General features: G+C 45.1%; 1 protein-coding gene and 1 non-coding gene across 3 annotated transcripts in view; both read left to right on the plus strand.

Annotated features, from left to right (window-relative positions):
* The window catches only part of NLK (nemo like kinase), a 278351-nt gene that overhangs the window by 198381 nt on the left and 62271 nt on the right, over positions 1-17699 (plus strand). For both annotated transcript variants that reach the window (XM_060258771.1, XM_060258770.1), the window contains exon 7: positions 11040-11141. In XM_060258771.1, the coding sequence (XP_060114754.1) occupies positions 11040-11141 (102 nt within the window). The remainder of the gene's footprint in view (positions 1-11039; positions 11142-17699) is intronic.
* Positions 12644-12714, plus strand: TRNAS-GGA (transfer RNA serine (anticodon GGA)). Its single transcript has one exon. It is a non-coding gene; the product is annotated as a tRNA-Ser (tRNA).

Here is a 17699-nt window from a genome sequence, read left to right on the forward strand (position 1 = left end):
TGAAGCGGCAGGCCCCGCTCAGCTGCACCCAGCGTCAGGGAGCCCTGGGGCCGCCGCACAGAAGCGGCGGGCCCCGCTGAGCTCCACCTGGTGTTGGGGAGCCTTGGGGCTGCCACGCTGAAGCGGCAGGCCCCGCTCAGCTGCACCCAGCGTCAGGGAGGCCTGGGGCTGCTGCGCTGAAGCGGCAAGCCCCGCTCAACTGCACCCAGTGTCGGGGAGCCCTTGGGCCACCGTGCAGAAGCGGCAGGCCCCGCTCAGCTCTGCCCGGAGTCAAGGAGGCCTGGGGCCATGGTGTGGAAGCGGCAGGCCCTGCTCTGCCCCGCCTGGGGCTGCCGCACGAATGTGTTAGGCCCAGCTGAGCTCTACCCAGCAGCGGGACCTCGACGGGAGGCCCCCGGGACCCAGCACAATCTAAAGTGTATCTCATGGTCAAATGAAATCCAGGTGCCACGTTATTTTTTTGTTTATTTGCTTGCTTGGATTTCTGTCCCCCTCTCCCCTAGCTCAGCAGGGGTCAGGGTGGGTCACAGCAACAGTAAACAGCCATAATTTCCTAGCAATTTAAACAAATAAAAAATTACAAATATAAGACCTACAAAAAACCAGATGGCGATCTGCACAATTAATAAAGATTCAGAGAAGGACTGCCTGTATGAGTGCTCAAATAAACCAAGTCCTGGGCAAGTGGCAGAGCGTAGGCAACAGTCCATAGTAAATAGTGCCAAGCAGAGCAGGGGAGGCTGATGTAGTTAAGACACCCACCACCTCAGCCAGAGGCCTGGCAGAACAACTTCATTTTATAGGCCCTGTGGAACTGTCGCAAGTCCTGCAGGGCCTGATCTCACTCAGGGTGTTCAGCCGGCTGGAGCCAGAGCCAAAAAGGCTAAGCATCTGGGGACCCCTAGCAGATGTTGATCTGCAGAGCATAACTGTCTGCAGTGGGCATTCTGGGAGAGATGATCCTGTGTTGGTTCCAGTTGCACAGGGCTTTAAAAGTTAATGTTATAACCTTGAACTTGATTCAGTACTCAACTGGAAGCCAGTGCAGCTGACAGCACTGCTTGTGTGTGTGCCCTTTGGGTAAGGACATGCGCTGCTGCAGTTTCTGGGTCAATTTCAAGGGCAGCCCTGCAACAGAGTGAGTTACAGTAGTCCAGCCTGGAGGTGACCATTGCATGGATCACTGTGGCTAAATAACATAAGATAAGGGACCAGTTGCCTTATTGTTACTTTTTATAAGATACTGTGATATAATTTATAAGATATATATACCATTTATCTTATGTATTATTATATATTATTTATACAATATTATGATATAATTTTTATCCAAGAGACCTGATTAACATCAAAATTGACATCAAATGGATTTCTCACTTACACATTCAGTGCTGTCGCCTCCCCCCCCCCCCCCCTCGATCTCTGTGTCAGTGAACTGTGATGTGCCATTACTGCTCTTCTTAAGATCCTTAGAAATGGCTTGTCTTTTGACTTTTAAAGATCAGGTTATTTTGGTTGTGGATGTATATATTCCCCCCCATTCCTGGTCCTTTTGTTATGTTGCCTTGACTTGGAAAAATGGCGTGTCTGAACTTGAGGTTAAATATCTCAAGGCACAAATAATACTGTTAGATGACTTTAATGCTCACATTGGAAATGGTAGCTTAAAGGTTAGGTGAAATACCTATGATGATGATCTTTATAATAGCAGGAGGAATATAGACTTTCATTTCAGCTCAGGCCCCAGTAAAAGATACTCACTATCCTTTGTGCTTAGACCATCAATTTTCATTAAAATGTAGTCAGTGTAGGTAAAGTTTTCTTGTAGTGTCTCTGGTTTTCCCTGTTATCTTTATCTGTGAACTGTTTTCGGGAAGAAGAGCCTTTGGCTTGGCCATTTCCTTCCCCCCAGTTTGCATATGAATTTGGGATGGTGAGCCTCTTTGGCTTCTTTCTCCCCCTCCACCAAAAAAAAGAGTTTGTGAATTTGGAGTTGTTTTTGTTTTTCTTGTTGGCAGGTCCCTGATATTTCATAGTGTGGAAGAGGTCCCTTTCCTGTGGTATGAGGTGGATTTCAAACTATTTTGTTAGGACTGATTTTTGACTAGACCTGAGATGTCTTGTTGGCCTTCCCTGCCCGGATTTTCTGTTGATGTTTCTACTGATTGTATAAGTCTCTGTTCTAACAAATTTTAGTTTTAAAGTTCACTCCACATCCCAGTAAATTATTATTTCCCTCCCGTGGGGGTGATATATATGTAGAATGTATTAAACAAACGTTTATGGGGTGGTATGGGATAGATTCCAAATCATTTTGTGGGGGCTGTTTCCTGATTGGAGAAAGTAGAGAAAGAAGTACTTTTCTCCCTTTCTCATAATACAAGAACTCGTGGGTATAGCGGTGGATCGATAAGAACAAGAATCAATACCAATACCTAATCAATATATATGGCTTGGTGATGCTAGAATTAAATAACAGTGTTTTTAGAAAATAATCTTCTAGAACAGTTTTAAGCAAAAGACTTTTGCTGGCTGAGGGAAAAGGGAACTGCAAAAGGTCATTGACCTTTCTAAACCACAGGGTGAAAGCGGTAGAAAGAAGCCTAGAAGGAACCGCGGCAGGTGCTGGAAATGGAGCAAGAAGATGTGTGTGTGTGGGTGAAATATTTCTAGAAAAGGGAACAAGGGATAAACAGAAGCCCTAACAGGGGCCCAGAAAGCTGAAAAACAACCCGGAGTGTGGCAAAAGTATGACGTGGGCACCTTCCCACAAGAAGGAGAACGTGGGTATTTTAGATAGTGCGTGGGTGGGGACACCCAATAAAGGACGGCAGGTAACTGTAATCATTGCTCAGAGCTCAGAGTCCACACTCTCTCTGGAGCCCGTGTATAGAGCGCTTATGCACGTTAAATAAAGAAGCTGTTTTCCTGACCTTGCCTCAGACCTCGTTTGTGAGTATGATTTACTATTAATTGGACAACACATGACTTTTCCTGCTACATGGGCATTTGATGAAATTGCTGAGCAGGGGTTAAAATGGATAAAAGGAAGTACTTCTTCACCCAAAGGGTGATTAACATGTGGAATTCACTGCCACAGGAGGTGGTTGCGGCTACAAGCATAGCCAGCTTCAAGAGGGATTAGATAAAAATATGGAGCAGAGGTACATCAGTGGCTATTAGCCACAGTGTGTGTGTGTGTAATTTTTTTGGCCACTATGTGACACAGTGTTGGACTGGATGGACCATTGGCCTGATCCAACATGGCTTCTCTTATGTTCTTATGATTAGACTTGAAATATAGTGTTGACCTTCCTTGCCCTGATTTTCTATCAGTGTTTCTCTTGATTGTATAAGTCCCTGTTCTTTATTTTATTCCACATACCTGTAAATTTCCAATTTTTAAAAATTGTGGGCTTATATAAATATAGAATGTATTAAGTAAACTTTCTTCTAAAAATGTAGCCAGTGTTTTCCCCCCTTCATATTGAAGGTACCTATCCCATTCTCACACAAGAACTTTGAATCAAATTTTGGGAGGGATTTTTTTTCCATCTTAGGACAAACAGGTTTGATTCCCTGACTAAATGACCTGTGCAGCAGTTGGACTCTTCTTGCTCTCACATAGTGTTGTCAGTCCCCAGTTCCACTGAGGAACCACTCTAACGGCCAGGAAGTTCTTCATGATGTTTAGTCAAAAACTCTTTAGATTTAATTTCAACCCATTGGTTCTGGTCCGACCTTCTAGGGCAACAAAACAACTCTGCACCATCCTCTGCATGACAGCCCCTCAGGTACTTGAAGGTGATCATATCACCTCTCAGGTTGTCTTCTTTCCAGTCTTAATACCCAGCTCCTTCAGCCTTTCTTCATAGGACTTAGTCTCCAGACCCCTCACGATCTTCGTTCCCCTCCTCTGGACATGTTCCAGCTTGTCTATATCCTTAAATTGTGGTACCCAGAACCAGGGCTCTTTTTCTAGCAGGAGCTCCTCTGCATATTAGGCCACGCCCCCCCGATGTAGCCAATCATCCTGGAGCTTATAGTGGGCCCTGTACTAAGTGCCCTCTAAGCTCTTGGAGAATTGGCTACATCAGGGGGGCATGGCCTAATATGCAGAGTTGCTCCTGCTAGAAAAAGAGCCCTGCCCAAAACTAAACACAATACTCTAGATGAGGTCTAGCCAGAGTAAAGTGATCCCATCACTTCACATCATCTGGACACTATAATTCTTTTGATACATCCCAAAATTGAATTTGCCCTTTTACCTGCTGGCTCATGTTCAGCATATGGGCCACTAAGACTTCTAGATCCTTTTTTGCACATACTACTGTCAAGGCAGATCTCCCACATCCTATAATGATGCATTTGATTTTTCCTACTGTACATCCCCATTAAAATTTATTTTATTTGTTTTGGCCCAATTTTCCAGCCTGTCAAGTTCATCCTGTATCCTGACTCTGTCTTCTACAATATTTGTGACCTTTCCCAATTTAGTATCATATGCACATTTAGTAAGCATTCCCTCTATTCCTTCATCCAAATCATTTATAAAGATTTTGAACAAAACAGGTCTCAGGACAGATCCTTGAGGCACTCCACTTGTCACTCCTCTCCAAGAAGATGAGGAACAGTAAACAAGCATGCTTAGGGTACAATCTGTCAACTAGTTACAGATACACCCAACAGTAATAGGATCTAAACCACATTTTACCCCACTTGTCAACAAGGATAGTATGTGGAACCTTGTCCAGGTCAGGCTGCCCTGACTGCAGCAGTGATGTTGTGCCCACCCCATCTTGATGTCCACGTGAGCTTGGCAATGCCAGGGATGGGAGCAGGGGCCATGCTGGAAACAAGGGAGCCAGCAGAAGGATGAGCCATGCTGCGCCTTAGCTCCACTGCTGGAGGTTGCCTGCCTTGGGTCCTGGTTGCAGTGCAGTCCCTGCAAGGCCCTAAGCTGGACCCGTGCACTCAGGGAGGAGCACAGAATGCCGGTCGAGCTCAGCCAAGGCCTGGGATAGCTAGAAAGAGGGAAGGGCTCTCCAGCCAGAACAGTTGAGAGGCGTGGACAATGGGAGCCGGATTCTGTAGCTCCAACACAGCCTGGAACGCATACAGTGTTGGAGGCACCAAGGGGGTGGGACATGGAGAGAGGAGGGCTGGGAAAAGGGGATAGGTGATTGACAGGGAAGGGAGAGAATGGCAAGGACATAGCAGGATGGGGCAGAACAAGCGGAGCAATAAAATAGGGAAATTCTAATGGAGAATTAGGAGGAGAGCTTGGAGCAGGAGGCAAACCGAGAGAAAGAGACGTCTTTTTAAATGTTTTGTTTTAAAACCTTTCCAAGAATGGATGTCAAATTGATAGCTCAATAGTTTTTTTGTAGGAGAAACTCCTTTGCATATTAGACCGCAGACCCCTGATGTTGCCAATCCTCCAAGAGCTTACAGGGCTCTTCGTACAGGGCCTATTATTTATTTATTCATTCATTCATTCATTCATTCATTCATTCATTCATTCATTTAACTTGCTGAATCGCCCCATCCTGGCCAGTGCCAGGCTCTGAGCATGATGTACAACATAAAAACAAAATAGATATATCTATACCAATAAAATCATTTACATTAAAAAATTATAAACCCTAATGGTGTCTCATTTAAAGCGCTACTGTTCAATTTAAGTTTCCAGTCATTACATTGGGGGTGGAGGAATCCCCCCAAAATGGGCCCTGCAGAACTGCAAAAGATCCCACAGGGCCCTGCTGTCTTCTGGCAAAGTGTTCCACCAAGTCGAGGCCAGGACTGAAAAAGTCCTGGCCCTTGTGGAGGACAGCCAGCCCAATTTCAGGCTGGGGATCACCAGCCGATTTTGACCAGTGGAGCATAACACCATTCCAGGGACATAGTGGAGGAAGCAGTTCCCAGTCCGCTCAAGACCTTAAAGGTCATAGCCAAAACCTTGAATCGAATCTGGTACTCAACCGGCAGCCATTGTAGCTGGCACGGCACAGGCTGAATATGTGCCGTCCGTGGCGTTCTCGTCAGGACTCATGCCCAGCCTTTGGAGTGCCTCACAGTCCTCTCTGGTTCTCACCACCCTGAACAATTTAGTGTCATCCGCAAACTTAGCCAATTCACATCTTCTTTTAATCTTTCAAGGATCTTGACAAATATGGGACAGCAAATCATCTTTTTTTAAATTGCATGTCTTAATGAGAGTGGGATTTTTTTGTATTTACCATAGGAAACTGCTGATGGAATAGTATTGCATCTGGCAAGAGTAAACGCTCTACGCAATTGTGGAACATGGAGAGTTGATAGCCCTCCTTCTAGTATGACTAAAAACTGTACAATGGGTGGGGAAAGAGAAAAAAGAAAACTCTCCGCTTCACCAGCCATCAAGTCAGATTCACCACCCCGGCTATATTCTAAAGAAAAACCCCAAGGGTAGCTTATGAAAGTCATGTCTTGTACAGTAGATTGTGTAAATCTTCCAGCCTCTAGTTCTTTCCTGATCAGTCTTAAAGCACCCCAGCATCCCCCAATGAAACAGTCTAAGCTCTGCTGCTATTGTTCATATGGTGACATCCAATACTGGAGTTTTCACAGTGAAAACAGGAGACACCCTACTGTAAGCTCCAGGAGAATTGGCTACATATTAGGTATGTGACCTAATATGCAAAGGAGTTTCTGCTACAAAATACTGGTTACTGGGATCCTCCTTTTCCCCCTTCTTGAAGATAGGGACAATATTTGCCCACCTCCAGTCTTCCAGCATCTCACCTGTTCTCCAAGAATTCACAAAAATAATGGCCAGAGGTTCTGAAATTACATCCACAAGTCCTGGGATACAGTTCCTCTGGCCCCAAGGACTTCATTTCATTTAAAGAAACTTAAGTGTTTATGTACAACCCTAATGTTAATCGTAGGCTGCAACTCCCTTCCCTTATCATATGTTCTGTTTTTGTCCTGTTGAGCACCATTTCCCTCAGAAGAGGACTGAGGAAAAGTAGGAATTGAGCAGTTCTGCCATCTCTTCTTCACCTGCTACAATTTCACTGTCCTGTCCCCTCAAGGTGCCTACCATATCCTTGCTCTTTTTCTTACTTCGTACATAAGGAAATAACCCTTTTTTTTTGCCAGCCTCAGCTCATACTGAGCTTTAGCTTTCCTACAAGCACTGATTACTAGCTTATATTCATCCTTGGCTATAAGACCCTCCTTCCATTTCCTAAATGAGTCTTTTTTATTTCTCAAGTCCTTAGAAAGTTGTTGATGGAGCCGCCTTGGCTTCTTTAGGCTCCTCCCATTTTTCCTTCTCATAGGAATTGCTTGTGATTGGGCCTTCAAAATTTCACTTTTAAGATACTTCCTTCCCTCTAGAATTTCTTCTCCTTAAGTATTTCTAGCCATGGGATTCTACCCCACATACCTTTAAATTTATTCAAAATTTGCTTTCCTGATGTCCAACCTATATGTTAGACTATGTAAAGCTTTTCCGTTCCCCAAGACTGTCAGTTCCAAAATCACATGGTCACTACTCCCCAGGGTGCCCACTACTTTCACTTTGTCAATCAGTTCTTCCCTGTTGGTGAGAATCAAGTCCAAGATAGCAGATTTCCTTGTTTCCCTCTCCACTTTCTGGAAAATGAAGTTGTCAGCAAGACAAGTCAGGAATTTCTTTGATCTGTCATTTTAACAGAATTGGACTTCCAACAGATATCCTAGTAATTGAAATCTCCCATGACTACTGTGTCCAGTCTCTTTGAGAACTTTATAATCTGTTCCAGGAGTGTCTCATCCAAGTTCTCTGCCTGGCTTGGTGATCTATAACAAACCCCCACCATAATATCAACTCATCATAATATAACTCTCAACTGAACTTGCCTGCTCAGATTAATGTATTTCCTCAAAAGTATATATACTTCCTTTACATGTAATATAACTCCTCTGCCTGTCCTTATTTGTCTGTCTTTTAAAATTAATTGTATCTCTCAATCTTAATATTCCAATAGTGAGTGAGTGTCATCCTACCAAGTTTCAGTATTGCCTATTAGTTCATAGTCCCTTTCCTGTATTAGGACTTCCCGTTCCTCCTGCTTGTTTCCCATACTCTGTTCATTAGCATAGAGACATTGGAGTCCATGTTTTATGCTCTATGTTTTTGTCTCTGTACTTAGCTGTGAGTTAATGTTACCTAGCATATGTGCCACTCCCTGCAAAACTTTAGCCTTTTTATTGTCAGACCCCAAAATCAAGGAACACGCAGATAGTAGAATCAGACATTTAGTCCAAGTATCTTAGAGCAATACAACAATTTACTGAAACTGGGGTTCCAGCTCATAGGCTCCACCTATATACCCTCGGTGGGCCATTAGCAATTCAAGCAAAGTGCAGCAAAAAGCAGCGGGCACATTTGGCGGGTATTCTACATCTCATCTCCCCCCCTTACTACAGTCCAGGTGCCATATCTAACAGTTCCCCCAATCTCCTCCAGCCCGGCCTTGGTTGTCGTGTTAACAAGCTGCTAAGATAACTAAGAGGGATGCGTCGGATAGCTAAAGCGAGAGCAAAGCAGCAATTGCATCTTTCAGAATGGAATGCAGGCTGTCTCACTCAACAGTTACAAAAGTGTTCATGGTCAGTCATACAACAATGGCAACCATTATATGACAAGAGGATACAATCTGGGGTAGACTCTTGACACTTATCCCCAGTTAATAGCATCATAATTGGGCTTTGAATTTTTGTCTTGTTCCCCCCTTATGATTTAGTTTAAAGCCCTCCTTTGTTTTCCAAGGCTCTTACCAAACACATTTTTTCCAACCTTCATGAGGCGCAAACCATCTTCTGATAGAAGAGCTTCATCTCAAAAGTGTAATCCATGGTCCAAAAATCCAAACCTTTCCTGATCACAGCTGCTATGCAGCCAGCCATTTATTTGAAGTATTAGTCTTTCCCATCCTAGCCCATACCCTTTGACAGGAAGAACTGACGAAAACACAACCTGTGCTCCCAGGTCCTTCAGCTTCTTACTCATAGCCACATAGTCTTTTTTAATATGTTCTGGACTGTGCTGGACATTAATGATCTGGAGTTGGGAGTAAGCAGTAAAGTGACCAAGTTTGCAGATGACACTAAATTGTTCAGGGTGATGAGAACCAGAGAGGATTGTGAGGCACTCCAAAGGGATCTGTTGAGGCTGGGTGAGTGGGCGTCAACATGGCAGATGAGGTTCAGTGTGGCCAAGTGCAAAGTAATGCACATTGTGGCCAAGAATCCCAGCTACAAATACAAGTTGATGGGGTGTGAACTGGCAGAGACTGACCAAGAGAGAGATCTTGGGGTCGTGGTAGATAACTCACTGAAAATGTCAAGACAGTGTGCGATTGCAATAAAAAAGGCCAACGCCATGCTGGGAATTATTAGGAAGGGAATTGAAAACAAATCAGCCAGTATCACAGTGCCCCTGTATAAATCGATGGTGCGGCCTCATTTGGAATACTGTGTACAATTCTGGTCACCACACCTCAAAAAGGATATTATAGCATTGGAGAAAGTCCAGAAAAGGGCAACTAGAATGATTAAAGGTTTGGAACACTTTCCCTATGAAGAAAGGTTAAAATACTTGGGGCTCTTTAGCTTGAAGAAATGTCAACTGCAGGGTGACATGATAGAGGTTTACAAGATTATGCATGGGATGGAGAAAGTTGAGAAAGAAGTCCTTTTCTCCCTTTCTCATAATACAAGAACTCGTGGGCATTCAATGAAATTGCTGAGCAGTCAGGTTAAAACGGATAAAAGGAAGTACTTCTTCACCCAAAGGGTGATTAACATGTGGAATTCAGTGCCACAGGAGGTGGTGGCGGCTACAAGCATAACGAGCTTTAAGAGGGGATTGAATAAAAATATGGAGCAGAGGTCCATCAGTGGCTATTAGCCACAGTATATATATATGTGTGTGTGTGTGTGTGTATACACACACACACACATATATTGGCCACTGTGTGACACAGAGTGTTGGACTGGATGGGCCATTGGCATGATCCAACATGGCTTCTCTTATGTTCTTATGACAGTATCATTTGTAACCACATGGATTAGCAAGAAAGGATAACAATCTACCCCTCTGAACAGGGAATCTCTAATTACCAGCACATGCCTTCTCCTATGTTGGGGAGCAGAAGCTCGAGTCCTCTCATCCATGGAGGCCTGAGAAATTTTCTTCAAGCTTTGTAGAGGCTGGGGAAGTAGCCCTTGTTCCAGTGGTCCAGAATCAATATCTGTTGGGAGATTCTGGAACTGATTGCTTAGCAACAGAGGCTCAGAATGTCTCCTGATTTTCCTGCTCTTGCAGGTTATCTTTTTCCATGCATCCTCCTCCTGTGTTGGGTGCTCCCCCATTCACTGAGATGCCTTTTCCTCCTGCTCATGTTGCCTTTTCAAGAGCACTTCATGGGTTCTGTCAACAAAGTCTTCACCTTCACTTATAAACTGGAGCATGGAAAAACGTGCCTGAAATTCCTGTATTTTCTCCTCCAGTAGGGCTACCAGCTTACACTTTCTGCAAGTGTAATTGCTGTTGCCCTCAGGTAAGTGTATGAACATACTGCAGACTGCTTCTGCTCCTTCACCAGCCATGCTGCTGCAATCCATTTCCAATTTCAAATCCGACCCAAATTAGTTCTGTTTATCTTGTACCTCCCTGATAATCTCCACTGCCAAGATGCCTCCCAAGACAACTTGTGAAGAGCTACTCACCTTCCTACAGGGCCCTCAGGCCAGACCCCTGACATTGCTGATGCGCTTGTTGTACAGGTGTTATATACTTTGCAGGTTTGCAGAGAGGAGAGTAAGGAAGAGGTATAGTTCCTTGTCCACTCTGTGGAGAAAGGGAAATAATGGTATAAAAGTATTTTAATAAACACTAATTGCAAAAAGTATATTTATTTAAAGTTATATTTGTGCCTGAGCTTTAGTCTGAGCTATTCCTGAAAATCCAATTCTAATTTAGGATAATTTTTCTCTTTCCGCAGCTGGACTTGATCACAGATTTGTTGGGAACACCATCCCTGGAAGCAATGAGGACGGCTTGTGAAGGCGCCAAGGCACACATACTCAGGGGTCCTCATAAGCAGGTGGGTTTGTGGTGCCCAGAATGGCGATCCCTCTGAATTCTTCAGTCACCTGAATTGTTCAAGCAAAATATAGAATACGAACATGCTTTTTCATGCCTGGGTTGAAAGAAGTGGAGTACAGCCTTGATGATTAAATGGCTCAAGGTACAAGAGTGTTCATCCCAAGAAAAGTGCAAATCAGTCAGACAGAGCTTATTTCTTTTGAGAGCTGGTTCTTTGAAACAGAAATGTGTGTGACTGAAGGAGCCATGGCTCAGTGGCAGAGCACCTGCTTTGCATGCAGAGGGTCCCAAGGGCAATCCATGGCATTGATTAAAAAAAAAAATCTCGGATAGCAGGTAAAAATCTTCCCTCAGTACCCTGGAAAACTGATTTCAGTCTGTAGAAAGCTCTAGGCTAGATGGTATAAAGGCTAGATGGTATAAACGTATATATAAATGGATCCTTTGGAATTTACATTATCCTGTTTCAGAATACTTAAAATTGTAGTCTCTTTGTAGTTTCATTAGCTTTTGACTGGTTAATTTACTCCCCCCACCACCCCCTTTCCTTTCCTTTCCTTTCCTTTCCTTGTAATGTGTGCTCTGTGGCCGCTAAGAGTGTGAACTGGGAAGACTTTTGTTCAAATCTTTGCTCTTCCACAAACTCTTCTGTTGGTCTCAGGCAGGCAATCCCACCATTCTGAGGAATAATCTTCCAAGTAAACTCATAAATGTCTCCATCAGTTGTTGCAGGGGCAGTTTTGTTGGTTGGATTTTCAAAAAATTATTTATGGGCAAGTTGAAGGATGTTACCAGAGCATTGGATGGTTTTGCATTAGCTGCAGCTTAAATACCAGCAAAGTTTTCTCCGCTTTTGAGTAATTAAATGTAGATATTGTGTGTGGTAGTTTAATATTTTTGGTTATGCAATATGGGATTCATAAATCATGCAAAATTTCTTGTGTTGTGGCCAATACTAAAGAAACCTGAGGGAACACAACAGTAAATGAACACACATCCATACAAACACACAACAAACATAGTTCATGGGTGGAATTTTCCATGTTCTTGTATGCTGGTGGCAGGCTGTGAACAGGAGCACTTTGTCTAGATGAGAGTAGATTGAGTCTAGTTATTTTAAACCTACTTAACTTCAGTTTCTTTTTGTAGAATTTTCAGTAGATGTTATAAGGAAATACATTTCAGTGCTAGGTGATGGAGGAGCAGCCTGCAGACATGAAGAATGTCAAGCTGCCAGGTTTTAGAAGGCACATTTCTGAGACAAGTTTCATCAGAGGCTGCCACTTGTATGTGTGTGTGATTAGTGATAAGCAGGAAACTTAAATGAATATTCCCCAACTGTTAAAAATAAACTTCATTCCACACATAGACCAAGGTATATCCATCAACGAGTTTGAAATTGTGCTACAGACTGTGCTCCTCTGTTGAAATTGTAGGGTTTTATTGTAAAGAGCTAGGTGCCCTTTAGTTCTTTGGGAAATGGTGGCATGGCTTGGGGAGGGACAGTGGCTCAGTGGTAGAGCATCTGCTTGGAAAGCAGAAGGTCCCAGGTTCAATCCCTGGCATCTCCAACTAAAAAGGGTCCAGGCAAATAGGCGTGAAAAACCTCAGCTTGAGACCCTGGAGAGCCGCTGCCAGTCTGAGCAGACAAGACTGACTTTGACGGACCGAAGGGAGTCTGATTCAGTAGAAGGCAGCTTCATATGTTCATATGCTTCATATAAATGGTGTATAAAGATTTATGAGCCTTGAATGTCCAAACAGGGCCCATAAATAACATAACTGATGAATTATAAACTCATTCAGTAGATTGAAGGTACATTTCTAGTACCGTATTTGCCGGCGTATAAGATGACTGGGTGTATAAGACGACCCCCCAACATTTCCACTCAAAATATAGAGTTTGTTATATACTCGCCGTATAAGACTACCCCCTCTTCCACACACCTTCCACACACCACACTGAGCCACCTTCCCTCCCTTACTAGACGAAGTCAGCTTTTAAAGCAAGCCAGCTCTTAGATTACTGTCCTGGAGCCTCTTTGTAGCAATCTCGCCATAGACCCCCTGGGGTCACACACAGACACCAAGACCACCTCACCGTCGAGCAAAACCAAACCTGTTATCATCACTGCTACAGGGAAAGACCGGCCTTCTTTTTTGGCAATGGCAGCACCTTCTCGACAAGGAACACCTCTGCCCTCGCACTGAACTTTTCCGGGAGCTGCAGGCAGGCGGGCTCAACCCCCATGCGAAACCACCTGGGACCCCGCGAACCCGCCGCTCCTCCCCACCCCAGGGCCGCGCCTCACTAATCTTCACTAATCTTCTCCTCACTAATCTTCAGTGTGTAAGCAATATCAAACAACATTAAGCACACAGGGGCTGGAAGTTTAGGAATGCGAGAGGGAGAAACCGACACCTGAGGGAAGCGTCTGCCAGGGAAGAGAGGGCTCTCCCGCTGTCCCTCCCTGCCGAGGGAGTGGCTTCTTCCGTGGAAGCCGGAGGAGGGGGAAAAAAGTGGAAAGATGAGGAGAAAAGAAGAGGAGGCTGGCTGGTGGTCTCAAACGCCCCGCTCTCATCCATTTTGTCTCCGGGGTGAGAACACCGTGGCCTTCAGTCTCCCTCCACCCCTCCACAGTCGCTCACACCGATTCCCGCCATTCTCTCCCTCCTGCCTTTTTTGAATAAATGAAAGCAACCGAGCCTCGAGCAGGCCAGCGGTCGCCAGAGGGGAGGGGATTCCTTCCCTTTGCCCCATCCCCACGTGCAGACCCGCACCGGCAAAGAAAGTTGAGCGAGCCCAACTAGTCCCGCTGCCTGCAGCGGGTGGGGCAGAGGGGGCTGGAGAGCCGGGAAGTAAGCCGCGCTCCCCCAGAGTAGACCTTCTCTCCCCTCCCTTTGCACGGAAAGGCAAGGAGGAGGAGGTGGCGGAGCTGGGCAGGCCAGGAGGGGGAGTGAGTTAGCGGAGGAGGAGACCAGGACAGCCCCGGAACATCTGCAAAACTTGGCTGAGGGCAGCAGCAGCAAAGGACAACTTTTCGAACACGTGAGTAGGAGCGCCGAATATGTTTCTCTTTCTCCTGCGGCGGATTTAAGAGAAAAGCAGGCAGGGCGATGGGGACGGGGGAAGGCGGTGTGAATAAACCCGCTCGGAGGGCGCAGGAGGAGGAAGCGGTGGTGCTGCTGGGGCGGTCGAAATCTGTTTCTGGAGGGCGAGTTCTGATTTTGGGAGTTCTGCTCTCCATTCTTTCTCTTCCCCTCCCCTCCTTTCGAGCTTGTTTGTGGTTGAACCCAGTCAGAGAGATGTCACTCCAGGTGAGTTTGAGTGACTCAGAAGGGATCGGATTACAGGATCCCTGGAACTGATGTTCAGATCTTGATGGGAAGAAATCCGCGGGCACATACACACACACACACACACACAAACGAGCGAGAGGGAGCCGTACGTGTGTAAGCAATATCAAACAACATTAAACACACAGAGACAGAGAGCCCTCCTTCTCCTCTCCCCCTGCCCAGACCACCCCCCCAACCTCTTTCCACTCCAAAACAGAAGCAAAATGCCCTCATTCATCCTCGGGGATCGCTGCTGGTGAAGTGTAGGAGCCGGCGATCGCGCATTGTGTGCGCCGCGACATCTTGCGGGAGAGAGAGAGCCCCGATCTGTTTTGTCTCCTATGGGAAGTTTGGGGCTCCTCCCAACCCCAGCAGAAGCAGCGGCTGCAACAGGTACGTAAGTCGCGAGTTTTGGAGGCAAGCACGCCTGGGCGGGGAGGGGGGGGGAAGAGAGGGAAAAAGTTCTTTGTTTAACCGCTCCGAGATGGGGCGGCTCGCCACGCTCCTTGGCGCCATTTCCCCCCTCCCCCTGCTTCCGTTTTTTTGGGGAGCGAGGGAAGAGGCTGCAAATCCTGGGGTCCCCCGCCAGGGTGGGAGGGTTGGGAAGCCTAATCCCAACTGATGTGCACCCAGCATATAAAATGACCCCCCCACTTGGAGGCATGTTTTTCATGGCAAAAAAGTCGTCTTATACGCCAGCAAATACGGTAAACGTGATTAGTCACTGGTACTTAAATGCAGTGGGAAGCCAAGCAGACCTGACCTGTTGTCTTCCTGGATCCCTTGTATGATACATGGCTGCCTCTGGCTTGCTGAGAACATGCTGACCATCTCAACTCCAGCCATTATTTATTTAACATCTTTATATTCTGTACCCTTATTCAGAAATGCTGGCGGCAGCTTACAAATGGGAACAACTATAGTTATGAGCATTTTCTTACTATGTTCCTTAGATGCAAAACTTTCATTCCAATTCTGCCCTCATCCAACCCCACAAACACATGAACACAACGAGATGTGTTTGTTGCAAGAAAATCACACAATCCATCACCTCTTGCTTGTTTCTGTAATGCTTCAGCAACATCAATTCCATTCTATTAATATTGTTCCATAAATAGCTTTGGAGAGGGCTTTACTGCTTAGTGATATTAAAGCATTGTGTATTTTATCTCTCTTACATCCAAATAACAATTAACCATCACCATTAATAGGAAAGCCCTTATATAATTCCACCTCAAACCCCCCCCCCCTTCTGATGGCTCTTCCTGGTGCCCGGGCACACTCCAGGCCTCCTATGATAAGCTTTGCTTTTTGAATTTGCATAGGAAAGCAGGCTGGTTTTGAATGCTCCTGTTAAGGAAATGATAGTGTAGGAAGTGCTGGAGAACAAACAGCTTCAAAGCCCAGAACTGTAAGCAGTGTGCTTTTTAATAAAGAAAGCAGCCTTTTCTGTTTGCATAAAGAGGTCAGGGCTATTTTTGTCGATGAAAGTGACTTTTAATTTGGGGATTTTTCTCCTGTATTCTCATTCTAATTTAAACCTCACCAGGCAGCTGTTTATTGTAAAGGCTGCTCTCCTAGATGCATTAGAAAGCACATCCCACTAAACTCAGTGGGGGTTTACCTGTGAGTAAGCATGCATCAGATGGTGGCTGCATACCAAGGTTAATCTCGTCAGGCAGAGGGCTGAATGAAACTCTGCATATCCATGCTGTGACCAAACCCCATTTCTTTTCCTTACTGAGGCTTCTGAAATGTCATCTAGCATTAATCATCTGTTTCTTATGGCAAGCTTATCAACCATACAAGGTATAAACATGGGGTCATGTATCTTTGCAGATGTGCAAAGATACATGTGGGCTGTCCTGAGCTACCATGGGTTGCTAGACAAAGATGCTTTCCAGATCCCTCCCCCCCTATTCCACCCAGACTGAACTAAGACATAATATGAAAACAAATCGCATGACTGAATGCTAGCATGAATATCCTTTTCCTCCAAGTAATTCACGATATTGTAAACCCTTCCCCAGTTTTATCTTCAAAATTCTTCATGAAGTAGGTTAAGTTGTCAGTGTGACAAGCCCAAGGGCATGTTTCCCATTCAAAAAGGGGGGCATAGATTTCGTGCCAGGATTCCCAGAATGCTGTACTGGGAATCATTGTATCTTCTATGGAATTGCCTCAGGGCAGGCCTGCCATGAGAGAAGTTTACCAACATATTCTAGAACTTATTAGAGCTGAGTATTATTATTTATTATTATTATTTTTTATTTATATTCCGCCCATTCCCCCATTTGGGGGCTCAGAGTACTCCCCCTCCCCTCAAAGATAGGAGAGCCAAGTCTTTCCCCACCTAAATGGTCATGTGAAGAGGAGAGGGGGAGCACTCTTCCCCCAGTCCTTTTGCTGTTGCTGTAGAGGAAGGACGTTCCACAGCTTTCAGATGACTATTTTACCTTAGAGATCTTTCTTCACACTGAATTTCAGGGACTTCTCTTTATTATTGAAGATGCCTCTGTTTTTGAAGTGCCAGGCCTGAAAAATGGCACAGAATTATGGGCATGTCCAATGTCTCCTGTGTCTTGGAGAAGGGCACAAGACTTCCTCAGGCTCTGCTTGTGGCCTGTTGACTCCCAAAATTTGTCATGAGTGGAAGCTGCTGTGTGGGAGAAAATGAATCCCTCTAAAGTGGACGAACACTCGGTCAGCAGAGCCCTCTCTAAGTCTCACAGATCAAGTTTGCATTCGACAGGGACTTCATTGAGCCCAAAGGCAAATTCAAAGCTGCCACCAAAAAAATCAAAGAAGGAAATGACCGCCTCTGCCTCAACTTTGGCACAATTGCCAACAGGAGAGATGTGCTCAAAGTCACCTCAAAAGGTGAGACAATCACAACCTCTGGTGTCAGTCCAGAGGCAACAATCGCAATCATCAACTCGATCACAAGCAATGACTCAATGCAGATCGAGATCCCTACAGTGTTGTAGTCCATGTTCCCGATGTCATCATTCATTGAGCTCATCATTCATCAAGGCTCAGGACAGAGGGACATAGAGAGGTTATCGATCCAAGGACGACATTGAAGTCATGGATCCATCATCATCCAAATGCTCCTCAAGGTCAAGAGCTTTCACATCTAAAAACAAGTATTAATTATGCAGACTCAGTCCGTTAAGAGCTGAAGAAATTTCATTGGGACTATTTATGCCTTACTGGA

This window comes from Heteronotia binoei, chromosome 18 (assembly GCF_032191835.1).
Source record: "Heteronotia binoei isolate CCM8104 ecotype False Entrance Well chromosome 18, APGP_CSIRO_Hbin_v1, whole genome shotgun sequence".
Taxonomy (NCBI): Eukaryota; Metazoa; Chordata; class Lepidosauria; order Squamata; family Gekkonidae; genus Heteronotia; species Heteronotia binoei.